The sequence below is a fragment of the Mastacembelus armatus genome, chromosome 21 (genome assembly GCF_900324485.2).
Source record: "Mastacembelus armatus chromosome 21, fMasArm1.2, whole genome shotgun sequence".
Taxonomy (NCBI): Eukaryota; Metazoa; Chordata; class Actinopteri; order Synbranchiformes; family Mastacembelidae; genus Mastacembelus; species Mastacembelus armatus.
This window is the reverse complement of record NC_046653.1, coordinates 26,523,930-26,548,323: the sequence shown is the minus strand read 5'-3', so window position 1 is coordinate 26,548,323 and position 24,394 is coordinate 26,523,930. Positions and strand designations below refer to the sequence as shown.

At 43.4% G+C, this 24,394-nt stretch overlaps 1 protein-coding gene across 1 annotated transcript; it reads left to right on the top strand.

Moving 5' to 3' along the window:
* Positions 1 to 565: 565 nt before the first annotated feature.
* LOC113123179 (olfactory receptor 140-like) lies at positions 566 to 23,795 on the top strand (the record flags this gene model as incomplete). The annotated part of the gene is made up of 4 exons (XM_026295000.1): positions 566 to 610; positions 758 to 973; positions 1,123 to 1,359; positions 23,259 to 23,795. Coding segments are annotated over exons 1-4 (1,035 nt in total), but the record flags the coding sequence as incomplete, so codon positions are not given.
* Positions 23,796 to 24,394: the final 599 nt, after the last annotated feature.

The window sequence follows — 24,394 nt, the reverse complement described above, 5'->3', positions numbered from 1 at the left end:
TGTCCTGGGCCATTCTTTCAACTTGTCTCCAGGTGTAGCCCATCCTTGTGAAGTCTGCCTTGAGGTCGCGTCGCCAGGTGTTTCTTGGATGGCCTCTCTTCCGCTTCCCTTGGGGGTTCCATCTGAGGGCCTGTCTGGTGATACTAGTTGCTGGTTTGCGTAGGGTGTGCCCTATCCAACCCCATCGTCGCTTCCAGATTTCTGTTTCTGTTGAAGGTTGACAGGTCCTTCTCCATAGGTCGATGTTACTGATCGTGTCGGGTCAGCGAATGTGCAGAATCTTTCTGAGACATGTGTTGATGAATGTCTGAATTCTTCGGGAAGTAGTTTTGGTTATCGTGCACTGTAAGCACTGTAGCCAGGCTGACAAAAAGTCACAGCTCTGTTGAGCCCAGTGTTCCCTTAGCTCTCAGCAGTGATAACTTTATGAGTTTCTTTACAAATAAAATCACAACTATTAGAGATAAAATTCAGCAGATGCTTCCTATACCTGCAATAAATGAATCTTCTACTACAGTAGCTCTTGAATCATCATGTCGTCCTGGTTCCCAAGAAATCGGGAGAGATGAGGCCAGTCCTAGATCTGACGCGTCTTAACAAATCAATGCAGGTCAGGAGATTTCACATGTTAACGACAGCCCAGCTCCTGTGGTGCGTTCAGCGAGGCGTCTGGTTCACATAGACAGATCTGAAGGACGCATATTTCCATGTCTCCATCATTCCCCAACACAGTGAATTCTTGAACTTCCGTTTCCAGGGGACCAGCTACAAGTACAACTGCCTGCCATTTGGGTACTCGCTGGATCCCCGCACTTTCTCGAAGTGTGTCGAGATGGCACTGGAGCCCCTTTGGAGACAAAGAATGAGAGTCCTGTTCTACCTTGATGATCTGCTTCTGCTGGCCCACTCCCCAGAGGAGTCGGGACAGCAAAAAGCAGAACTAGTGGATCATTTGAGCTCTTTAGGTTTCGCCGTAAATAGGAAAAAGAGCATGCCCAAGCACACTCAGTTCATAGTGTATCTGGGGGTGGAACTGAACTCATTACAAATGAAGGCCCGACTATCAGAGGAAAGGTCGGCGACCCTCTCCTCCCTACTCTCCTCCCACTTTGCTCCACGCAGATGCGTCAGGGCTTGATCAGTGATGCACCTTCTGGGGACGATGGCAGCAGCTCATCCGGTGGTGCCACTCGGCCTATTACATACGAGGCTGTTTCAGCGCTGGTTTATCTGACTGAAGCTCGACTCAGTACATCACCATCCCTCATCTCTCCCCCGTCAGTGGGCTTGGATCTGCTTTACTGGAAAAACCCCTGCGCTTTGATGCAAGGGGTTCCCCTGGGCATTCCATCAAATCACGTCAGTGTTCACAGATGCTTGCCTGTCCGGTTGGGGAGGGACATGCCTCTCCTGGACAGTAAAGGGGGAGTGGACGATCAGGGAAGTGGCACATATAAACAAACTAGAGCTGCTTACTACTGACTATTGCTTACTAGCAGGATTACTATTGCAACAACACATCATCAGTAGGGTAAAACTAACCTGTCTTACAATGGTCTAATCCCAGCTCACATTCCCTATTAGTGGGTGAACCATCCAACACTTGGTGAATTCTGCTTCACAATGATAGGAAGAGCTGACATCGACGGATCAAAAAGCGATGTCACTATGAACGCTTGGCCGCCACAAGCCAGATATCCCCGTGGTAACTTTTCTGACACCTCCTGCTTAAAACCCAAAAAGTTATCCCCTCCTTGAACCGCCACCTTATCGTGGTGGAGGGGTTTGAGTGACCATATGATCCTGCAAGCTATGTTGTCCGGGGCTATATGCCCCTGGCAGGGTCTCCCAAGGGAAACAGGTCCTAGGTGACAGACCAGACTAAGAGCAGTTCAGTGACCTCTTATGAAGCGAAACTCGAGGACCGTGACGTCGCCGGGCATGGCGAAGCCGATGCCCCACCCTGGAGCCAGGCCTGGGGGTTGGGGCCTGTTGGCGAGCACCTGGTGGCTGGGTCTCCCCCCATGGGGCCCAGCCGGGCAAAGCCCGCGAGAGCGACGTGGGGCCGACCTTCTGTGGACCCACCACCCGCAGGAGGATCCATAAAGGGCTGGTGCTTAGTGGATTGTGCAGTGGTCAAGGACGGGGACCTCGGCGACCCAATCCATGTCCCTAGAAACTGGCTCTAGGGACATGGAATGTCACCTCACTGGGGGGGAAGGAGCCTGAGCTTGTGCGGGATGTCGAGCGGTACCGACTAGGGATAGTTGGGCTCACCTCCACGCACAGCCTGGGCTCTGGAACCCAGCTCCTTGAGAGGGGCTGGACTCTCTTCTACTCTGGAGTTGCTCGCGGTGAGAGGCAGTGAGCTGGTGTGGGCTTGCTCATAGCTCCCCAGCTCAGTCACCATGTGTTGGAGTTTTCCCCCCAGAGTGAAAGGGTCGCTTCCCTGCACCTTCAGGTCGGGGATAGGTCTCTCGCAGAGTACCCGGCCTTTTTGAAGTCTCTCGGGGGTGTTTAAAGGTGCTCCAATGGGGACTCCATAATTCTGTTAGGGGACTTCAACGCTCACGTGGGCAGCGACAGTGAAACCTGGAGGGGCGTGATTGGGAGGAATGGCCTCTCCAATATGAACCCGAGTGGTGTTCTGTTGCTGGACTTCTTTGCTAGTCACAGTTTGACCATAACGAACACCATGTTCAAGCATAAGTGTGTCCATCAGGGCACATAGCACCAGGACACCCTAGGCCGGAGGTCAATGATCAACTCTGTAGTCGTGTCGTCTGACCCTTGGCCATATGTCTTGGACACTCGGATGAAGAGAGGGGCAGAGCTGTCAACTGATCACCACCTGGTGGTGAGTTGGATCCGCCGCGGAGGAGGAAGCGAGACAGACTTGGCAGGCCCAAATGTACTGTGAGGGTCTGTTGGGAATGTTTGGCCGAACCCGGTGTCAGAGGGGTCTTCAACTCACACCTCAGAGAGAGCTTCTACCAGATCCCGGGGGAGGCTAGGGACATTGAGTCCGAATGGACCATGTTTTCCACCTTCATTGTCGATGCGGCGGCTAGGAGCTGTGGCCGTAAGGTTTCGGGTGCCTGTCGTGGTGGCAATCCCTGAACCTGGTAGAGGACACCGGAGGTAAGGGATGCCGTCAAGCTGAAGAAGGAGTCCTACCGAGCTTGGTTGGCTTGTGGGACTCCCAAAGCAGCTGACGGGTACCGCCGGGCCAAGCATGCTCCAGCCCAGGCGGTGATGGCGGCAAAACTCGGGTATGGAAGGAGTTCGGTGAGGCCATGGAGAAGGACTACCTGTCGGCCCCGAAGAGATTCTGGCAAACCGTCCGGCGCCTCAGGAGGGGGAAGCAGTGCTCTACCAACACTGTTTACAGTGGAAGTGGTGAGCTGCTGACCTCGACTGGGGATATTGTCGGACGGTGGAAGGAATACTTCGAGGATCTCCTCAATTCTGTCCACACGTCTTCCATAAGGGAAGCAGGGGCTGGGGATTCAGAGGCTGATCCATCCATCACCCAAGCCGAACTCACTGAGGTGGTTCGGCAGCTCCTCAGTGGCAAAGCACCGGGGGTGGATGAGATCTGCCCCAAGTACCTCAAGTCTCTGGATGTTGTTGGGCTGTCATGGCTGACACGCCTGTGCAACATCGCGTGGCATTTGGGGACAGTACCCCTGGATTGGCAGACCGGAGTGGTGGTTCCTCTTTTTAAGAAGGGGGACCAGACGGTGTGTTCCAACTACAGAGGGATCACACTCCTCAGCCTCAGGGGGAAGGTCTATGTCAGTGTGCTGGAGAGGAGGATCGGGCCGGTAGTCGAAACTCGGATCCAGGAGGAACAATGCGATTTACCAGTCAATCTACGTTCCTATTCTTACCTATGAGCTCATGACCGAAAGGACAAGATCGTGGATACAAGCGGCTGAAATGAGCTTCCTCCGCAGAGTGGCCGGGCGCTCCCTTAGAGATAGGGTGAGGAGCTCGGTCACCCAGGAGGAGCTCAGAGTAGAGCCGCTGCTCCTCCACATCGAGAGGAGTCAGTTGAGGTGGCTCGGGCATCTGTTTTGGATGCCTCCTAGGCACCTCCCTGGGGAGGTGTTCTGGGCATGTCCCACCGGGAGGAGGCCTCGGGAAAGACCCAGGACACACTGGAGGGACTATGTCTTCCTGTTGGTCTGGCAACGCCTCGGTGTCCCCCCGGAAGAGCTGGAGGAAATGTCCAGGGAGAAGGAAGTCTGGGTATCCCTAATTCGGCTACTGCCCCCGCAACCCGGCCCCGGATAAGGGGAAGAAGATGGATGGATGGATAGAGCTGCTTAGAGTGTTGAAAGTTCTCCGGCACTTTTCTCCACTGTTGATGGTCGCCACGTTCTGGTCTGAATGGACAATATGACATATCAACCGGCAAGTGGGGGTACGCTTGGCACGTCTCTTCTCCCTCGCTCGGCGCCTGTTGCTGTGGATCTGTGATTTTCTCTCAGTGAAAGTGGTGCACATTGCAGGAGAATGCAACATGGCCGCAGATATCATGTCACACGGCGGTCCTTGTGCAGTGGATTGGTGTCTCCATCCCAGCCTGGTGGCTCAGATATGGAGACAGTTCGCACAGGCCGCAGTGGATCTTTTCACAGCTCGCAAATATGCGCACTCCGACCTGTGGATTTTGCTGGATTTTGCAACCCTCCGCCAGATGTAGACGCCTTTGCCCATCGGTCATGGCCCTGTTACCTTCTCTATGCGTTTTCCCCAATCTCCCTGATCCCTCAGCTGCTGGCCCAGGTTCAGGAGGAGGGTCTGCAAGGGATTCTGGTAGCTGCCCCGGAACATCATGGTTTTCCCCTTCTTTCAGCGCAAGATTAGTTCAAGATTAGTCCATCTTTTTGGCGTCTGTTCAAGGTTATTCCACCCCTTTTGACAAAGACATAAACCTAATTTCTGTAACACAAAGGAGGAGAACGCTATACTAAGAGTCTTCTCTCCATGCCGCATGAAATTAAACCTGAGATGATTCATCACACTTGTGTTTGTTTCTGAGGATTAGCAACTCTCAAACATAAAGAAATTTCCAGGACATTCCCCCCGGAAGATTCCATGGAGGGAGGATGCTCTGCCACAGACAGGAGGTGTGGTACTCAGACCTCTGGTAATAGGACAGCACCTGTGAGTTTGGCTGCTGAGATTCGCTTAGAGAGTTTGGGGTTTTCCATCTGAGTCATCGCCACCATACAAGGGGCGCGCACCTGGTCCACTACAGTGTTGTATGGGGCTAAATGGGTCACGTTTGAGTAATGGTGGACAGAGAATGGTGTTTCTTCTGTTGCATGCCCTCTCTCCGTGATTCTGCCTTTTCTCCAGTTATTACTGGAGAAAATTGGCATTTAGCACCATTAAAATATGTGCTGCGGCTATTTCCTCATGCTATGATGGAAAAAACCTCTCTTCTGCTGGCGTTAGCCTCCGCAAAGAGGGTCAGCAATCTGCCAGCTCTATCAGAATCCCCGGAGTGTCTTCAGATGAGGGAGGATTGCAGTGTGGCAGTTCTGCATCCTAACCCTGCATACATGACTAAATGCATCACTAGTTTTTCAGATCTAGAGTGATCACGCTGGAGGGCTTCTTTTCCCTTCTCCATGTGTCCGCAGATGAAGCTGCTTCGCATCTTCTCTGCCTGGTGTGCGCTCTGGCATGTAGAACATTCGGAGTGCTTGTTTGTTCACTACAGAAAGTGTTCGCTGGGCTCCCCGCTCTCTGCAGAACCTTTGTCTCATTGGCTATGTGAGACCATTGGACAGGCTTATCCACGTTGGGCAAGGAGCCACCGGTCGGCATTCGTAAACACTCCACTAGAGAAGTGCCATCCTCCACGGCTTTCCTGCACGGTTTGTCAGTGGAAGACATTTGCTCAGCAGCCTCATGGGACTCCCCGTGTTCCTTTGTGCATTTCTACTTGTGGGATGTTGCAAGCTCATCCTTCTTTCATGCTGTCCTGGGAGCCTCCCAGTCGTAATTAGGCTGCAAAGATTTTGTGAATTGGGCGCAGCCATCTGGGCTGTGGGCATCACTTGTCCCTTGAGCCGGCTAAAGAAAAGACTACTTGGTCTCACCCAAACTGCTGCCTTATATATGGGTGCTGCGGATGTGTGGACACTTGGATTGGAGAGGGGGGCCCACCCCGGTTGGGTATAAATGAATTTCTCTTCAGTGCGCAAGCTCTGGGACCGATGGTTGTGTCCAGGTAAATAAAACTATTGGTATCAGTCCTCCCTGGGATGCTCTCAGAGCAAAGCCAAAGACTAAATCACTTCCCTCTGACATGAGAGGACAAGCAACAAACAGAACTCAGCACCAAGAGATCTGTGATGCGACAGGCTGGCTAGCGTTATCATCCTCCTCAACTCCTGTGCAGAGGAAATCACAGCCATGGATAACAGCCAGAAGCCCCTCAAAGCAGCATGCCCCACCAATTCCTCAGCAAGCTCTGCTGCAATCATCACAACTGCAGCATCCACCACCCCCTCCTCCACGCCGTCACCAAAATCATTCTTTGTCTCCACAGCCTGATAACAGCACAGTAAGCTCTAACTGATATGTGCTGGGTCCAGGCTGCAATACTGTTAGTCATGGCTCTCTCCAGGAAAAGCCGGGGCCTAATATGCAAATAGCTGTTTCAATCCCAGTTTTGATAGGTAACAGAAAAAGTTTGGTAAATCTACAGAGAAATAAGATTTACCCAACGCATTCTGCAAATTTATGTATCCCTTGCCAACCACAGCATGTCCCAGAACATGGGGAAAACAATGTTTTTAACACACTAAATTTAGCTCTTTTAAATGTCAGGTCTTTGGTAGGCAAATCATTTTTAATCAGTAATTTTATTATTAGGCACAAGCTTGATTTTATGATTTTAACTGAAACATGGTTAGGACAAGATAATAATGCTGCAGTTCTTATTGAATCAACTCCTCCAAATTTCAGTTTCATGAGTGAAACAAGAATACACAAGAAAGGAGGTGGAGTTGCTATTTTATTTAGTGATAGCCTCAAATGCAAAAACATATCATATGGAAAGTTTGACTCCTTTGAATATGTTGCTCTTCATACCAAATCCTCCTGTCGAGCAATATTTGTAACTATTTATAGACCCCCAAAGTACAATGCACATTTTTTGACGAGTTTGCTAAATTACCATCTATTGTATGCATTGATTTTGATTGTATTGTTTTAAGTGGTGACTTTAACATTCATGTTGATAATCTCAATGATGCAAGTGCAAAAGAACTCTTGAACATCCTGGACAACTTTGGGCTTTGTCAGCATGTAACAGATCTAACACAGATCAAGGGACACACACTGGATACAATTATCTCTAAAGCAGGGGTATTCAACTAAAATTTAACAAGGTCCAGTAAGAGAAAATTTCTTGAAGCAAAGGTCCGGAAGATCATAATGTCTAACTAGTTAGTGTGATATATATTTAAGTAGCCTAATAGTTTTATCAACATCTGCATGTAATCAATATCTGACTGTCAAATCAAATGAATTCAGTACAATTCAAAAACTTTCTGACAATATTTATTGTCATGTAACATACACCTGAACATATATGTATGGCTGTAGATATGTATAATGTTCTCTCATTAACTAAGTTCTCTGTCTTTCTCCGTCTCACTCGACAGTTTCTCTCCCTTTGTTTTCTACATGTATTGCTCTCTTTTTATTTGTACTGTCTCTTCATGTGTAACTTGACTCTAGCGGTGTTTATGCTGTAGTGTCGTTTACCGCCTGGGATGCACAGACTTGATTGGCTGAGTGGTATGATGTGAGATGGCTCAACTCGCATGCGTTTCCACTACCGTAAAGTCTAACAAAGCTGCGCCGGTGGAAATAGAAGTGCCCCGTTAGGCTTTAAATCACAATCTTCTGTTTTGGCTGCAGGTCCGTGTCCGTATGGGGCGGCTTCTGGGTCCGCACCCGGAACGCGGTCCGCCTGTTAGTGACCTATGCTCTAAAGGGTCTTGATATTTCTGAGGTGGTGGTGACCGATGTTGCTCTTTCTGATCATTGCTGTGTTTTTTTTAAAACAATCACCCCTGCTGTTTTGAACAAAGGTGAAACAGAGGTTGTCAAAAAGTGGAATATTAATGATAAGAGCTGTGCATTATTCATTCAGGCTTTTGCACCATCACCAACCAGGCCATCAGCCAGTTGATGATCTTGTAAGCAGTTTCAGTTCCAAAGTTATGACTGTTACTGATTCCATTGCCCCAGTTAAGGCAAGGCAAGTTTATTTATATAGCACAATTCATACAGTAATTCAAAGTGCTTTACAGAAATAAAAGATAAAAATAAAAGTTAAAAGTACATAGGCAAGAAATAATAATAAAAAGTTAAAAATTAATATTAAAAGAAACTGAGTGCAGATAAATCACTTTGGATAAAACACTGTCAGGTCTAGTCAGGTCATATCCTCCTGAGACCCAGCCCACTGACTTGTGTCCCTTGTAGTGGACAGTTTGTTCACACAAAAACGGTCCTATGGTCCACTACAGTGGACATGCTATAAAATTAAAAATAAAAATAAATTAAAAAAAGTCTAAATTGTAACATGTTTTTTTTAACCAAAAATAGGTAGGAAATTACAAAAAAGGAAAAATTGGAAGACACTTATTTTCCTCGGTTCTCAGGAGGATATGTTATATGCCACACTAAAAAGAAAGGTTTTTAGCTTGGACTTAAACATTGCCAGAGATGAGGCTTGTCTAACATCATCAGGAAGACTATTCCAGGTTTTAGCTGCATAGAACTGAAACGCTGCTTCTCCCTGTTTAGTCTTGACTCTGGGCACGAGCAGAAGGCCTGTCCCTGATGTTCTCAGAGTTCGAGATGGTTCATATGGCATCAGCATGTTCCTGGTTCTAGTCAGGACCTGAGCAGCAGCGTTCTGAATGTACTGTAGCTGCCTTACAGCTCGTTTTGAGTCTCCCGTGAACAGTCCATTACAGTAATCTAACCTGCTAGAGATAAATGCATGGATGAGTCTTTCCAAGTCTGGTTTAGACATGATCCCTTTGATTCTGGCAATGTTTTTGAGATGGTAAAAAGCTGACAATGTTAATGTGGCTGTTAAAATTCAAGTCTGAGTCCATGATTACCCCTAGATTTCTAACTTGATTTTTAAATTTTAGAGAAAGAGACTCAAGGTGACTGCTGACACTTTCTGTGTGTATCTGTGTTAAGACCAAGGTATTCTCAGCAAGAAAAAAGTCACCTTGGAGAAATGCCACAGTGGTTAAAATTCAGAAAAGAATATGCAGACAGGCAGAACGCAAGTGGTGAAAAACCAAACTTCAGGTTCATTTCGACTTGTACAAAGAGTCTTCATAACTATAACCAAATATTAAAAAATGCAAGGCAATCATTTTTCTCAGAGGTTATCAATAGAAACAGTAATAATGACTGCACATTGTTTTCTATTGTAGACAGACTCACAAACCCAGCAGCATCTGTTCCTTCTGAACTGCTGTTCAAAAAGTCATGCAATGATTTTGCAGCTTTTTTCACGGACAAAATATCAAAGATAAGACAAACTATATCTAGCTGCAGTTCAAGGAACGTGACAATATCACCTGTGCTTCCTTGTTCTCCAGTGAATCATTTGATTCACATTTGATTTGATCATTTGATCATTTAGAACATTTTGATCTTCTTGATCACAGAGCTCTGGCAGAAACGCTTCTACAATTAAAATCTACATCATGCTGCCTTGATATTTTACCAACAAATTTCTTTAAAAATGTTTTGAACAGCTTAGCTCCAGATGTATTGCAGATTGTCAATAGTTCTCTTCAGTCAGGGCAGTTTCCCCAGGCCTTAAAAACTGCTGTTATAAAACCTCTTCTTAAAAAGCCTAATCTTGATGCTTCAGCAGTAAGTAACTACAGGCCAATATCAAATCTTCCATTTTTGGGAAATATAATTGAAAAAGTAGTTTTTCAACAAATTCACAGTTTTATGATGCAAAACAATCTTTTTAATGCACTTCAGTCTGGATTCCACACACACCACAGCACTGAGACTGCACTTATTAAAATTTTTAATGATTTACATTTGAATAATGATGAATCCAAAACCTCTGTTTTAGTACTACTGGATCTTAGTGCTGCATTTGACACAGTTGATCATGTTGTGCTGCTTGATAGACTAGAAACGTGGGTGGGAGTTACTGGGACAGTGTTAAATTGCTTAAAATCTTACTTACAAGATAGAGACTATTTGGCCCTGTGATGGACTGGTGACCTGTCCAGGGTGTACCCCTGACTTTCACCCGAGAGAGAGCTGGAATAGGCTTCAGCAGATCCCCGTAACCCTGGCTTTCAGGAAAAAGCGGGTACAGAAGATGGATGGATGGACTATTTGTCTCACTTGGTAATTACGAGTCTGAGTGAACAAAAATGAAATGTGGGGTTCCTCAAGGGTCTATTCTTGGACCTCTCTTATTCAATATCTACATGCTGCCCCTTGCTCAGATTATGGAATACTACAACATTGACTACCATACCTATGCAGACACCCAACTTTATATATCAGTATCATCTCATGATTATAGTCCTCTAATTTCATTATGTGAGTGTATTAATCAAGTCAAAAAATGGATGTGCCAGAATTTTCTCCAGCTCAATACAGACAAGACAGAAGTGATTGTTTTTGGCCCCAAAAATGAAAGGTCAAAGTTCATTGCTCACCTTGACTCCGTGTCATTGAAAGCTACAAATCAAGCCAGAAACCTTGGCGTAATCATTGACTCAGACCTGAATTTTAACAACCACATAAAATCCATCACAAAATATTCCTATTACCACCTGAAAAACATTGCTAGAATAAAAGGTTTTCTGTCAAACAAGATGCAGAAAAACTTAATTTATTTTGTTTTATTTTAAATGTCTTTGTTTTTAAATCCTATTTTCCATGCTTTTAATGTAATTATATGCATTGTAAAGCACTTTGAATTGCCTAGTGTATGAATGGTGCTATACAAATAAATTTGCCTTTGCCTTTTGCAAAATCAGTGGTGATCAGTACAGCAAAAATAAGTCACCCTTTAATTGCTGAATGAATGGCACGTCTTTCTCAGCTTTGGCCTGGTGTGTGTATAATGTAACTTGGATCAACATAAATTGAAAACTGTCTGAAATCAGGCAAAAATTTCATAAAGAAGGGAAGGAAACATCAACAGTCATCTGAACATTAAGACAGGAGTATAATTCTTTTTTCCCCTTTTTATTCCCACCACCAGGTTTCTGTTTGCTGCCCAATGCAGTGTGCAGAGGTCTGAGCTCTTTATAATGAGTGGACCTCTACATTCAGCCAGATTTTCTGGTTGGGGTGTGTCAAAATTTGTTTTCATTTTCTGGTGCTAGACTTTTTACTTTGTAGTGTTTCAAGCCTGTGGCCTAGGCCGACGTGTTTGTGGTCCAGAGGAATTCACCCTGGTCGACATGGTGTGGAGTCAAAGAGGGGCCCCATTTTAATCTAAGTGGCCTGCAATTTAGAGGGGGCTATCCAGGCGATGCAGCCTGTTGCCCGGAGGAGTCTGCCGAGATCGATGCAGCCTGCAGCCCAGAATGGGCCACCCAGGCTGATGCAGCCTATGGTCATTCCTTAACTGCGGGGACTGGAACTGTCTCAGACTACAGCTTGCCTGCAGGATCATCCTCAGGAATGGCCTTGGATTCTTGCTTGGTTGCAGGGTCGTCCTCAAGAATGGTCTCAGATTGCTGCTCACCTGTGGGGCTGTCTTCTTGAACGACCCCTGCTACCTCCTCACCTGAGAGGTCATAATTGAGAATAATCTCAGATTCCAGCTCACCTCTGGGGCCACCCTCCAGAACAGCCCTAGATTCTTGCACCTGCAAGGTAACCCCCTAGAATAACCCCGGCCCCTTGTTTGCTTGCAGGGTTGCCCTCTGGAATGGTCTCAAATCCCTGCTCACCACTTTTGTTTTCATTCTGTCTTTAAGCTCGGCCTCCTGAGACCTTGTTTTCTCCATCTGTATTTTGGTGGGCCTTCCAGATTTCCCTGCCCTCCCAACCCCTCTAATAGTTGCTGGTTCATTGTATGATTTGTGAGTGTATATGTTTCTTGCCATATGTGAATTACATGCTCCTGGATTTTGCCTTCCCTTGTCATTGTGTATCCTGGACTCTAGTTAGTGTATGTTTTTACTCATGTTTCTGTGTTCAACATATTTTGCCTCTTTTTGTTAATAAATTCATCTCACCGGACTCTCGTTGCTGCCTATTTATACATCTGCCAATTATTGCAACCAAAACAGTCCTGATGTACTGAATCAGTAGGCCACACACTGTCTTTGTGTGGCTTTCTGGACTTAAAACAGAACAGTATTTTATTGTAAAGTGTTCAACTCCTGCAGAACAGTGGCTACTAAACAGAGAACATTTTTTATCTAAACCATTGTTGATTTTCCTGATAACTGTCTGTTCAGAACAGATGATCCTCACTATTGGGAACACAAGACACAACAGTTCCACATCTCAAAATAGTTCAGTCTGAACCAAATTAGATCCATTTTGTTATCCTGTGCACATATTTGGCCACAAGGAGTGATGGTATAAACAGCCTGCCACTGTTAATATATACCTTATCCAGCAGGGCAGCACACTTGCCCCTTTTCTGTTTCATTGTGCACCACCTTCTCTTGCCTCTGAGCCACTGTGGTCTGCTGTCTTCGGCAGCAGCAATTTACCAAGCACTATTCCAAAATTTGGTGGGAGTCAAATCACTGGCAGATAGTTAATATTCTGGACTGTACTTTGATGGCCTTGTTAAACTAACACCCATACCCGTTACTAGTTATCTGCTTAGTCCATCCTGCTGGGCTTAACATCAGCAACTTGTGAAGCTGCTGCACTAATACCCACTGACATCTTGCTCAACCCTTTGTCCATTTGGATGATAAAAGGTCCCTTGATAGAGTTATAAGTCCCAGCAACACCGACCGTCTCAGTCTTACAGCACCCTAACATTTCTACCACTCAGTGACACCAAACTTTGCTACCCAGACTAGCCTTGACTCAGCTATCCTCACCAGGATGAGCCATCTAGCACCAGAATCTGACTGCTCAGCCAATCTCCATCCAGATTAATAATCTGCCTTCCATCAACTCCCATGGACACTACCAGGCACTGCATCATCTTCCCTTCCTAATTCCTGCTCCAAGCCCCTGTGTTGTTCTTGGCCTCCTGAGGGTTTTCAACTCTGGTCCCCAGTACACTGACCTTCAACTCAAGGACAATTTGATTTATGAACAGTAGAATTTGGGAACTGAACCAACAGCTTTCAAATGGTGCTGGTACTTCAATGTGGCCCAATCACAAACTGTGGCCATTTTTATTTTTTGCCTTTAGCTCCTCACAGTTGATTTTGTAGAATCAATACCTCACACTGTATCAGATGGTCTTTCACTTGATGCAACTGGAAGCCTGAATTTTTCATTTCACCTTGATCTCCTCAGCTTATTGTCACCTGTGTTTGTGTGATGCCTCTATCAAAGTTCTAACTAACAACCATCACATTTGGCTTTTTCTGTTTTCTCCTTCTACAGCAGCCTTCCTGTGTTTGCAGTAGTTTAGTCCACAGCGCCCACTACAGTGTAGGAGAGCAATGGTAGCTCAGGCACATATGGACATATTAATTGTTGCAGTGTCCATATGCCTGTAGTGGAGGTCACAGTCCACAGACCATGCTGAAGGTTTAGCCTTCTCTGTGCCCCCAACACATTAGCACCATAGGAAACTGCCTGTGTCAGCTATACCATGGGCCTCCACTGGTTCAGGCCTGTAGAGTCTGATGTTGTTCACATGACGACAGCTCTTGGTGGAGAGTTTAATGAGATCCATGGAGGGAGAAACAAGCTGATAAAAATCAACCCACAGAGTCAAACAGTTCACTTTGTATTCTGGAGGTTTGTATTTGTTGCAATATTTCAACACACACACAAGTTCATGTCAAGGTCGGGTATCAGTGAATACATTAGACAATCCAATGACAGATATACTGCATAATATGTTCATGTGATCTTTGCTTTGATACTTCAAGTCTTTGCCATTAACACTTTGTTTTTAAACCTTAATGGATAATAACCTAAATATAACATATATAACTATTGATGCATATGTGGAACTGGACAAATACAGATTTGTTTATTTTATGATCATGTTTACAGCATATATTCTAATAATCTGCAGTAATTCTACTATTGTGTGTCTGATAGTGATTCACAAAAACCTCCATGAGCCTATGTACATTTTCATTGCAGCTTTGTTAATAAACTCTGTTCTTTTCAGCACTACAGTCTACCCAAAAATTTTGAATGAGGTTTTACTGGAAAAACAGATCATGTCATATTCAGCCTGTCTCTTTCAGTTTTATGTCTGTTATTCTTTAGGTGGTTCAGAGTTTTTGTTGTTGGCAGCCATGTCCTATGACAGGTATGTGTCTATATGTAAACCTCTGCAGTATCCAACTATCATGACAAATACAAGCATCTGTATTTTACTGGTTGTAGCTTGGATTCTGCCTGCTGGTCAGTTAGCAGTGCCAGTTGGTCTGAGTGCTGATGTTAAACTATGTGAGTTTTCTTTCAAAGGAACAGTTTGTAATAGTGCAGTTTTGAAACTTCAGTGTGACAAATCAGGCATGCTAAATATATATAATTTGATTATTTTTATTAATATTATTATTCTCCCTGTACTTTTCATCCTTTTTACCTATATAAGGATATTTATAATCACCTATCGAAGTGGTAAAGAAGTCAGTAGAAAAGCTGCACAGACCTGTTTACCTCACCTGATTGTTCTGATCAACTTTTCCTGTTTTGGTTCATTTGATGTACTTCTAGTTCAAATGGAAAATGATTTTCCAAAAATTGTGCGTTTAATTATAACACTACAAACAATTTTGTATCATCCTCTTTTTAATCCAATCATATATGGAATAAAAATTAGAGAAATTTATCAACACCTCAGGAAATTGTTCTGTCCAGGTAAAACAGTCTAATGTACTAACACTGATAACTGTTGTACAGTCATTGTTTAGTGTCAGAATAAAACAGAGATGTGATTTCTCTGAGTCTTGAAAAGTATTGAGTGTAAAGATGTTTCTAAAACCCTAAATCACAGTAAAGAGCATTATCAGCTTCAACTACACTATGTAATCACTACTAAGCAATTTGCTGCAGACCCCAGAAATACAGTTTGATTCTAATTGTCAGTTTGATTCTTGTTTCCAGTTTGTTGTGGCTTAACTGTTAATTGACTGAATATTTTCATATTGGCATCATATCTGGGTGTATTGTTAAAGTATAAACACTCCATTGTCAGTTTATTAGGTCCACCTAACTATAACTTTGTCAGTCTAATCCAACAGTCCTGTAATAAATCCTCCTTCATGAAGGTGATAATGTTCAGTTTGTGGTCAAACTGTTTCAGAGACGTGTTGATTCAACTGGTTGATCATTCTGGAGGTTGTAGTTTGTCATGCTGCTGAATTGGATTGCATTGTACTGACATGAATCTCTTTTCTTTTCTCTACCCTCTTTCATATCATTGAGTTCAGCCTAAAAAACAACACCACCTCTCTGTATAATGCAGCAGAGTTCAACAGGAGAGCAGACTACATCTTCTAAAATAATCACACAGTTCAGTCTGCACCTCTTTGAAACACAAACTGAACATTATCACCTTCATGAAGGAGGATGTTTGTATTAAACTGAAAAGTTTTAGCTTGGGGTTCATAAAAAACTGATTGTCAGTGTGAAACAAAACTCAGTCCATGAAAATGATCAAATGTCTCCTCACAATAATTGTATGATTTGTAAGTTAAATCTATGGCATTTAATCTTATGTATTAAATAAAAACAAACATGTTTAATACTAATTAACTTGGTTTTCCTAATATAGTGACAATTTAATGTTAACTGTATAGTTAACCTAATATCACTCTAATATTAACCTAATATCACTAGAATGCTAAATATGATTAAGATAATTTTTTTTTTTTTTAACTTAACTTAATTGTCTCACTAGTCCCACAATGGGGAAATTCTATTACCATTCAAAGTGCACACACACAGTAGTGAACACAAACACACCCAGATCGGTGGGCAGCCAGTGCTGCGTTGCCCGCAGAGCAGTTGGTGGTCCAGTGCCTTGCTCAAGGGTCTCACTTCAGTCATGATGTTATTGAGGGTGGATAGAGCACTGGCTGTTCAATCTGCCCACTGACAGTTCCTGCCAGACCTGAGACTCGAACCCCCGACTTTTATTGGGTTATAAGTCTGACTCCCTATCCATTAGACTAATGGACTGCCTAATGTGACTCAAGTGAAGTATATAATATTTATCTTAGGTATAAAAAGTTTCAATGAATATTGAAAATACAGTTCAGAAAGTACCATGAGTCCTAAAATGATCAAATGACAAAACCTTAATATAATGGTATGATTTGTAAATTTAAGGATAAGTTGTTTTGTTTTTTTGTTTTATAAACAAAACTACAGACAGAAGACCCAGACAGAAGGACAACCTCTGTACAAAACAATGAGTCCACACACACAATCCTCTACTGAACCTGAAGGCACAGTGGTCATATTCAGTGACCTAACACATCATTTGGAAGCAGAATCACAAAGTGAATCTGATGAGCTTCTCAACTAACTCTACTACCCCAGGATCTTTAGAGTCCTCCTTCTCCACAGGGCACATGTTGTTCAGGGCACAGTTGAACCTCTGTAGGCCTTTGGGTCAGCTATGCCCACAAGGCCTCCTTCCCATCCACCAATGGATTCTCTTCTGCCCAAAGCTCAGAGTAGCCATTTCCATGGTAGATGATTTGAATATGGACATTCAGACTCCACGTCCCCACACATCCCCCAGGATCCAAGATGCAGCATGATGTTTATACAGCACTCTGGGCCAAATGGTGTAAATTATCATGTTGGGCAGGCCTATGCCAGTTTTTTCAGCTCTTACAGCACATGGACAATGGAAAAACTGATCTTGTGCGTACCACCACCAGACCGTTACACCACAAGAAAAACACCACAGCTATCCTGTACAATGATCTGGTGGAGGTACTACAAAACCTTAGTTTGCTGCAGGGACCAGGCCTTGATGTTTTTCATGAGGAAGTAGAAGAGTGGTAAATGGGTGGGGGCTAGCTAACCCTAGCCAACCAGCTCTTCCGCCTATGCTGCGTTGTAATGTAGAATCTGCCATTTAAAATGGATTGTTTCTGATTGTAGAGGATAAATGTAAATATGGTAAGACTATTTTTCACACAAGCAGCAATGAGCTCTAACAATGCTAATTTGAGATCACTAAAATGAATGTTAATTGGTGTTTAAATTTGTGGGCTTGATAGACAACTGGATAACTTTCTGGGGAAAATGTTAGCGAGAAGAAGCTGATAGCAAGCGATGGCATCCACCCCCCTTTGGACTGTTCACCTGTAATCTGTAGAAATATGGTGTTGGAGTTGATTATCCAACCTAAATTGTGACAATCCACGAGTGCAGATGCATAAACTTGTCAGGGTGTCAGGGTTGCTGCTGAGGGGGTTAGGAATCGGACCAAGGATTGCCCACTCTGGTACTCAAGGTTAAAACGAAACTTTATTTTAGACGGAACTCAAGAAAGCCAAAACATGAACATAGAGAACTAAAGGGACACAGGTATATAGGCCAAGGGTCAAGACAACACAAACCAAGGAGACGAGACAAGAGGATCAAGGTCACACACACCAAGGGGGAAAACAAACACGATCAAAGGCCTGGGGTCACACACACCTCGGGGACACACCAGACTCTCACAAACAAACAAGGTCAAAGGCCTGGGGTCACACACACCCAGACTTACACAAACAAACACACAGACTAAAGGGACAAAGCAGAAACAAGAGGGACTTAACATGTGGCTAGGCAAACAAGAAGATGAGACATGGTGAACAACACATACAACAGAGGCAGATAAAACTTAACTGAAACCCAGGAGAACAAAAGGCAGTGACGGCAGACAAAACGCATATGAGGGCAGATGACCTAGCAAGGAACTGAGACTGAACAAAGGTATAAGAAGGGGAGAACACAAACGAGGCATGGGTGCAAACAATCAATTAATTGGGTCAAAGTAAAGTGGAAAAAGACAAAACAAAACCATATCCTAAAGGAACTTACAAAATAAAAGCACAAAACAGGAACTCAAAAACACAGATCCTGACACAGGGCACAGTTAGATGAGGATAAATACACGGCTTATTTAATAGAAGGCAAAAACCAAGAACTTAGAGTGCCCAGATGAAAATAGGAAGAACATATAAAACAAAGGAAAAAGCCTAGTAGTGTCACAGATCTGGAACAAAGACAAAGGAAGAACAAGAGTTGAGGAGCAAACCCAAAAAATGAAACTCATAGAGGCAACCACAACATGGAATTATGACAAGAATCAGGCAACCAACGAAGCGATAGAGCTAGTGTGTAAACATAAAGAAAAAAATTAAAACACAGGGCAACACAGGAAATAAAATAACAAAATAAGTGTCCTTAACAGGATGTACAGGGGATCAGGACCAAATTCAATCTTACATGTCTGCTTTGAACTGTCACCCACCCCTCAAACCGAAAGCATCACTACCCTGCTGGTTTTCCAAGATATCAATTCACTTTGTCTTTCCCACTCCACCCTCATCTGAGATGCCATCTTCCAGCTTCTGACTGACCGAACACACCTGATCCAGGTAATTGGCAATTGGTATTGATATAATTGGTAATTCTCTCTCCTCTGTCCACCCACCCCATCCGGTCGAGGCAGATGGCCCTCCAAACGGAGCTGGTTCTGCTGGAGGTTTTTTCGTCCGTTAAAGGGAGTTTTTCCTCTCCACTGTCACCAAGTGCTTCTCATAAGGGATTTGTTGGGTTTCTCAAGCAAGCATCTTGTGATTTGGTGTTATACAATTGAATTGTATCAAATTGAAAGGAGTACCTCATGTGAATCTAGAGACTGTTGTGTTACTGACACATGGCTCATAATAAATAATAAATAATAATACATTTTATTTCATGGTGCCTTTCAAAGTCTCAAAATCACCTTACAGAGAGAAAAAGGAAGCATACAGCATGAAATACATAGAGTGCATTAAAACAATGATAACAACAATGCATAAACAGAGGGCCAAAATGTAAAGGCAAAAGTGTAGAATATCTAGGAAGTGGGCGATGTAAAGTAAAAGTAAATTGAAGCACAGAAACCCGGATGACAGAACAACAAATATGAAACAATATGAAATAGGCCAAGGGTGGTAGAACATCACGGGCTGCTTTGAGAAGTTGAGAGAGTTAGGTGGAAAACGCTATACGGAACAGATACGTTTTGAGTGAGGATTTAAAAGTTGATAAGTCTGGAGACGACCGGATGCGATGAGGGAGAATGTTCCAAAGGCGGGGCGCAGTGTGGCTGAAGGATCTAGCGCCCATGGTGGCCAGGCACGCTGTAGGGGTGCAGAGGAGAGTGGAACTGGAGGAGCGGAGAGTACGAGGCGGAGAATAGATGTGAAGTAGATCAGTGATGTATGGTGGGGCAATAGAGTGGAGGGCTTTGTAGGTGAGAAGGAGGATTTTATAGTTTATACAGAAGGACACAGGGAGCCAGTGAAGTTGTTTAAGGACAGGGGTGATATGATGTGAGGATGGAGTTCTGGTGATGATTCGGGCAGCAGAGTTCTGGACAAGTTGGAGTTTGCGAAGTGATTTAAGAGGAAGACCAGTGAGGAGTGAGTTACAGTAATCCAAACGAGAGGTGACAAAGGTATTAACCCTCTGGGGTCGACGAACGCGCCGGCGCGTTTTGACGCATATTTTTCTGATAAGGCCGAAACAAACTTAAATTACTCCGTCAATTCTGATCGTACAGATAAAAGAAGTATATCATTCAAATCTGTAAAGGGTCTAGTTTAGTGGTATACCATCATAATAACAACAAAGCGTTGCGCTTTTTTTAAATAAAGAAAGCCGACAGAGTGCGCTCTTGGACTTTTCTGTCTCTGCCATTTCTCTTCACAGACGCGTAAATAAAACAGCCAGAATCTCAGCGAATACTTGGCTCATAAAAATATGAATTATATGGCTAGAAAGCTTGAAATGTTTTCTTTTAAGTGAAACAATTCAAGTCGAAAACAAATCATCACGTTTTATTTAATCCGTATCAACGTAAGGAGAAGTTTTTTCCTGTCTCACCTCATTACAGGTAATGCGATCCCGCCTTGTCCTCTGTTCACTGTTCACATGTAAATAATCTCAGGTGAACCAGGTAAATATGTGCACACCCCAGAGAAATGACATAAAACGTCAAACTTCATCATAGAATTTACTCACTTTTTCTGCGCGTTTGGATGATGGCGTGTCACGGACGTGAAGTAGCGCTTCTTGTATTCCACACAGAGACAAATACTTTAGTTTGTCCTCAGAGTAAAAACACTGATTTTAACTCAAATGAGGATCGTTTGGCTCCTCATAGTTTTGTGTTGTGCTGCACTAATCCCATCCCAGCTACATTGACTGAAAGGCTCATTATGCGCATCTTTGTCTGGTCATTCAGTGCGTCTTTTGTGTTCTCAGGTAAATCACATGACTATTCATCCTCAGACACACCCTCTTGCATATGGCCTTTCTGGACAAAAAGTGTCTTAGAAAATTTAAATCAGTGTATTGTTTACTGTGAATGTGTGAACAAGATGACATTCACAGCACTCTGACCATCACTAACCATGCATAAACACTGTTTTCTCAAAAACACAATCATGTATAAACTTGCTGCTCACATATTATTGCAGCCCATTTTGTGCTGATTACAGTGTTATTAGACTTTAGACATTAATATGTTTAAAAGACACTGAAAAAAGCACAAATGTCATGACCCCTCAGACCCCAGAGCGTTAAGCTCGGCCTCCTGAGACCTTGTTTTCTCCATCTGTATTTTGGTGGGCCTTCCAGATTTCCCTGCCCTCCCAACCCCTCTAATAGTTGCCGGTTCATTGTATGATTTGTGAGTGTATGTGTTTCTTGCCTTATGTGAATTACATGCTCCTGGATTTTGCCTTCCCTTGTCATTGTGTATCCTGGACTCTAGTTAGTGTATGTTTTTACTCATGTTTCTGTGTTCAACATATTTTGCCTCTCTTTGTTAATAAATTCATCTCACTGGACTGGTGTACACTCGCTGCCTCTTTATATATCTGCCAATTATTGCAGCTAAAACAGTCCTGATGTACTGAGTCAGCATCAATAGGCCGCAGTCTTTTTGTGGCATTATGGACTTAAAACAAAGTGTTCAACTCCTACAGAACAGTGGCTACTAAACAGAGAACATTTTTTCATTTTCCTGATAATTGTCTATTCAAGAACAGATGAGTCTCACAATTGGGAAAGCAAGACACAACAGTTCCACATCTCAAAATAGTTCAGTCTCAGCCAAATTAGATCCATTTTGTTATCCTGTGCACGTATTTGGACACAAGGAGTGATGGTATAAACAGCCTGCCACTGTTAATATATACCTTATCCAGCAGGGCAGCACACTTGCCCCTTTTCTGTTTCATTGTGCACCACCTTCTCTTGCCTCTGAGCCACTGTGGTCTGCTGTCTTTGGCAGCAGCAATTTACCAAGCACTATTCCAAAATTTGCAGAGCTGGCAGATAGTTAATATTCTGCACTGTACTTTCCTGGCCTTGCTAAACGAACACCCCTACCTGTTACCCAGTAATCTGTTTATTCCATCCTGCTGGGTTTAACACCAGCAACTAGTGAAGCTGCTGCACTAATACCCACTGACAAGAGTTGTAAGTCCCAGCAACACTGACCTTCACAGTCTTACAGCACCCTCACATTTCTACCACTCAGTGACACCAAAATTTGCCACCCAGACTAGCCTTGACTCAGCTATCCTCACCAGATGAGCCATCTAGCACCAGAATCTGACTGCTCAGCCAATCTCCATCCAGATTAATAATATGCCTTCCATCAACTCCCATGGACACTTGTCCAGACACTGCATCATCTACCCTTCCTGCATCCTGCTCCAAGCCCCTGTGTTGTTCTTATCCTCCTGAGGGTTTTCAACGCTGGTCCCCACCACACTGACCTCCAACTCAAGGACACTTTGATATATGGACAGTAGGATTTGGGAACTGAACCAACAGCTTTCAAATGGTGCTGGTCTTTCAATGTGGCCCAATCACAAACTGTGGCCATTTTTATTTTTTGCCTTTAGCCCCTCACAATTGACTTTGTAGAATCAATACCTCACACTGCATCAGATGGTCTTTCACTTGGTGCAACTGGAACCCTGAATTTTTGATTTCACCTTGATCTCATCAGGTTATTGTCACCTGTGTTTGTGTGATGCCTCTATCAAAGTTCTAACTAACAACCATCACATTTGGCCTTTTCTGCTTTCTCCTTCTACAGCAGCCTTCCTGTGTGTTTGCAGTAGTTTAGTCCATAGCGCCCACTACAGTGTAGGAGAGCAATGGTAACTCAGGCACATATGGACATATTAATTGTTGCAGTGTCCATATGCCTGTAGTGGAGGTCACAGTTCACAGACCATGCTGAAGGTTTATCCTTCTCTGTGCCCCCAACACATTAGCACCATAGGAAACTGCCTGCGTCAGCTATACCATGGGCCTCCACTGGTTCAGGCCTGTAGAGTCTGATGTTGTTCACATGACAACAGCTCTTGGTGGAGAGTTTAATGAGATCCATGGAGGGAGAAACAAGCTGATAAAAATCAACCCACAGAGTCAAACAGTTCACTTTGTATTCTGGAGGTTTGTATTTGTTGCAATATTTCAACACACACACAAGTTCATGTCAAGGTCGGGTATCAGTGAATACATTAGACAATCCAATGACAGATATACTGTATAATATCTTCATGTGATCTTTGCTTTGATACTTCAAGTCTTTGTCATTAACACTTTGTTTTTAAACCTTCATGGATAATAACCTAAATATAACATATATAACTATTGATGCATATGTGGAACTGGACAAATACAGATTTGTTTATTTTGTGATCATGTTTACAGCATATATTCTAATAATCTGCAGTAATTCTACTATTGTGTGTCTGATAGTGATTCACAAAAACCTCCATGAGCCTATGTACATTTTCATTGCAGCTTTGTTGCTGAACTCTGTTCTTTACAGCACTGTTATCTACCCAAAGATTTTATTTGATGTTTTATCTGAAAAACAGATCATATCACATTCAGCCTGTCTCTTTCAGTGGTTTGTAACTTATTCTTTAGGAGGTTCAGAGTTTTTACTGTTGGCAGCCATGTCTTATGACAGGTATGTGTCTATATGTAAACCTCTGCAGTATCCAACTATCATGAGGAAAACAAACATCTGTATTTTACTGGTTGTAGCTTGGATTCTACCTGCTGGTCAGGCAGTAGTGACAACTGGAACAAGTGCTAATATGAAACTCTGCAAGTTTAATGTTAAAGGAATAATTTGTAACAGCACAGTTTTAAAACTTCAATGTGAGACTTCAAGAGAACTAAATATATTTGGTTTGGTTTGTTTAGTAAATCTTTTAATTCTCCCTGTGCTTTTCATCCTTTTTACCTACATAAGGATATTTATAATCACCTATCGAAGTGGTAGAGAAGTCAGGAGAAAAGCTGCACAGACCTGTTTACCTCACCTGATTGTTCTAATCAACTTTTCCTGTTTGAGTGCATATGATGTCCTTGAAAGAAATTTATCAACACCTCAGGAAATTGTTCTGTCCAGGTAAAATAGTCTAATGTACTAATACTGATTAACTGTAGTACAGTCATTATTAAAAAGTTCTCTGGGCCTTGAAAGGTCTGTAAAGGGAGTGTAAAGATTTGTTTCTAATACACTATGTACAATATGGAGCAATATCACCTTCAAATACACAATGTACTCCTTACTGACTGAGTAATGTGATTTTGTTCATTTCCCAGAAGTGCATTTTATTGCCCATGCCATTTATACCAGTGTCTACACAAAGTAACAGAAACAAGCCACTGTATAATGCAGTACAGCTGAACAGCAGCACAGTCTACAGCCTGCCAACTCAAACTACACAGTATACAACAACCTGGTGAATAAAAGTGAATGATAAATGATTCAGTCTTGCATCCTCACACAATCATTCTATGGTTTTCAAAGTGAAATGTATAGTATTGAATCTCATGTTTAACTCAGCCTAGTTAACTCAAGGGCCACCTTGTGCTAGACACTTTGCAACTGACATAACACCGGCATCAGAAT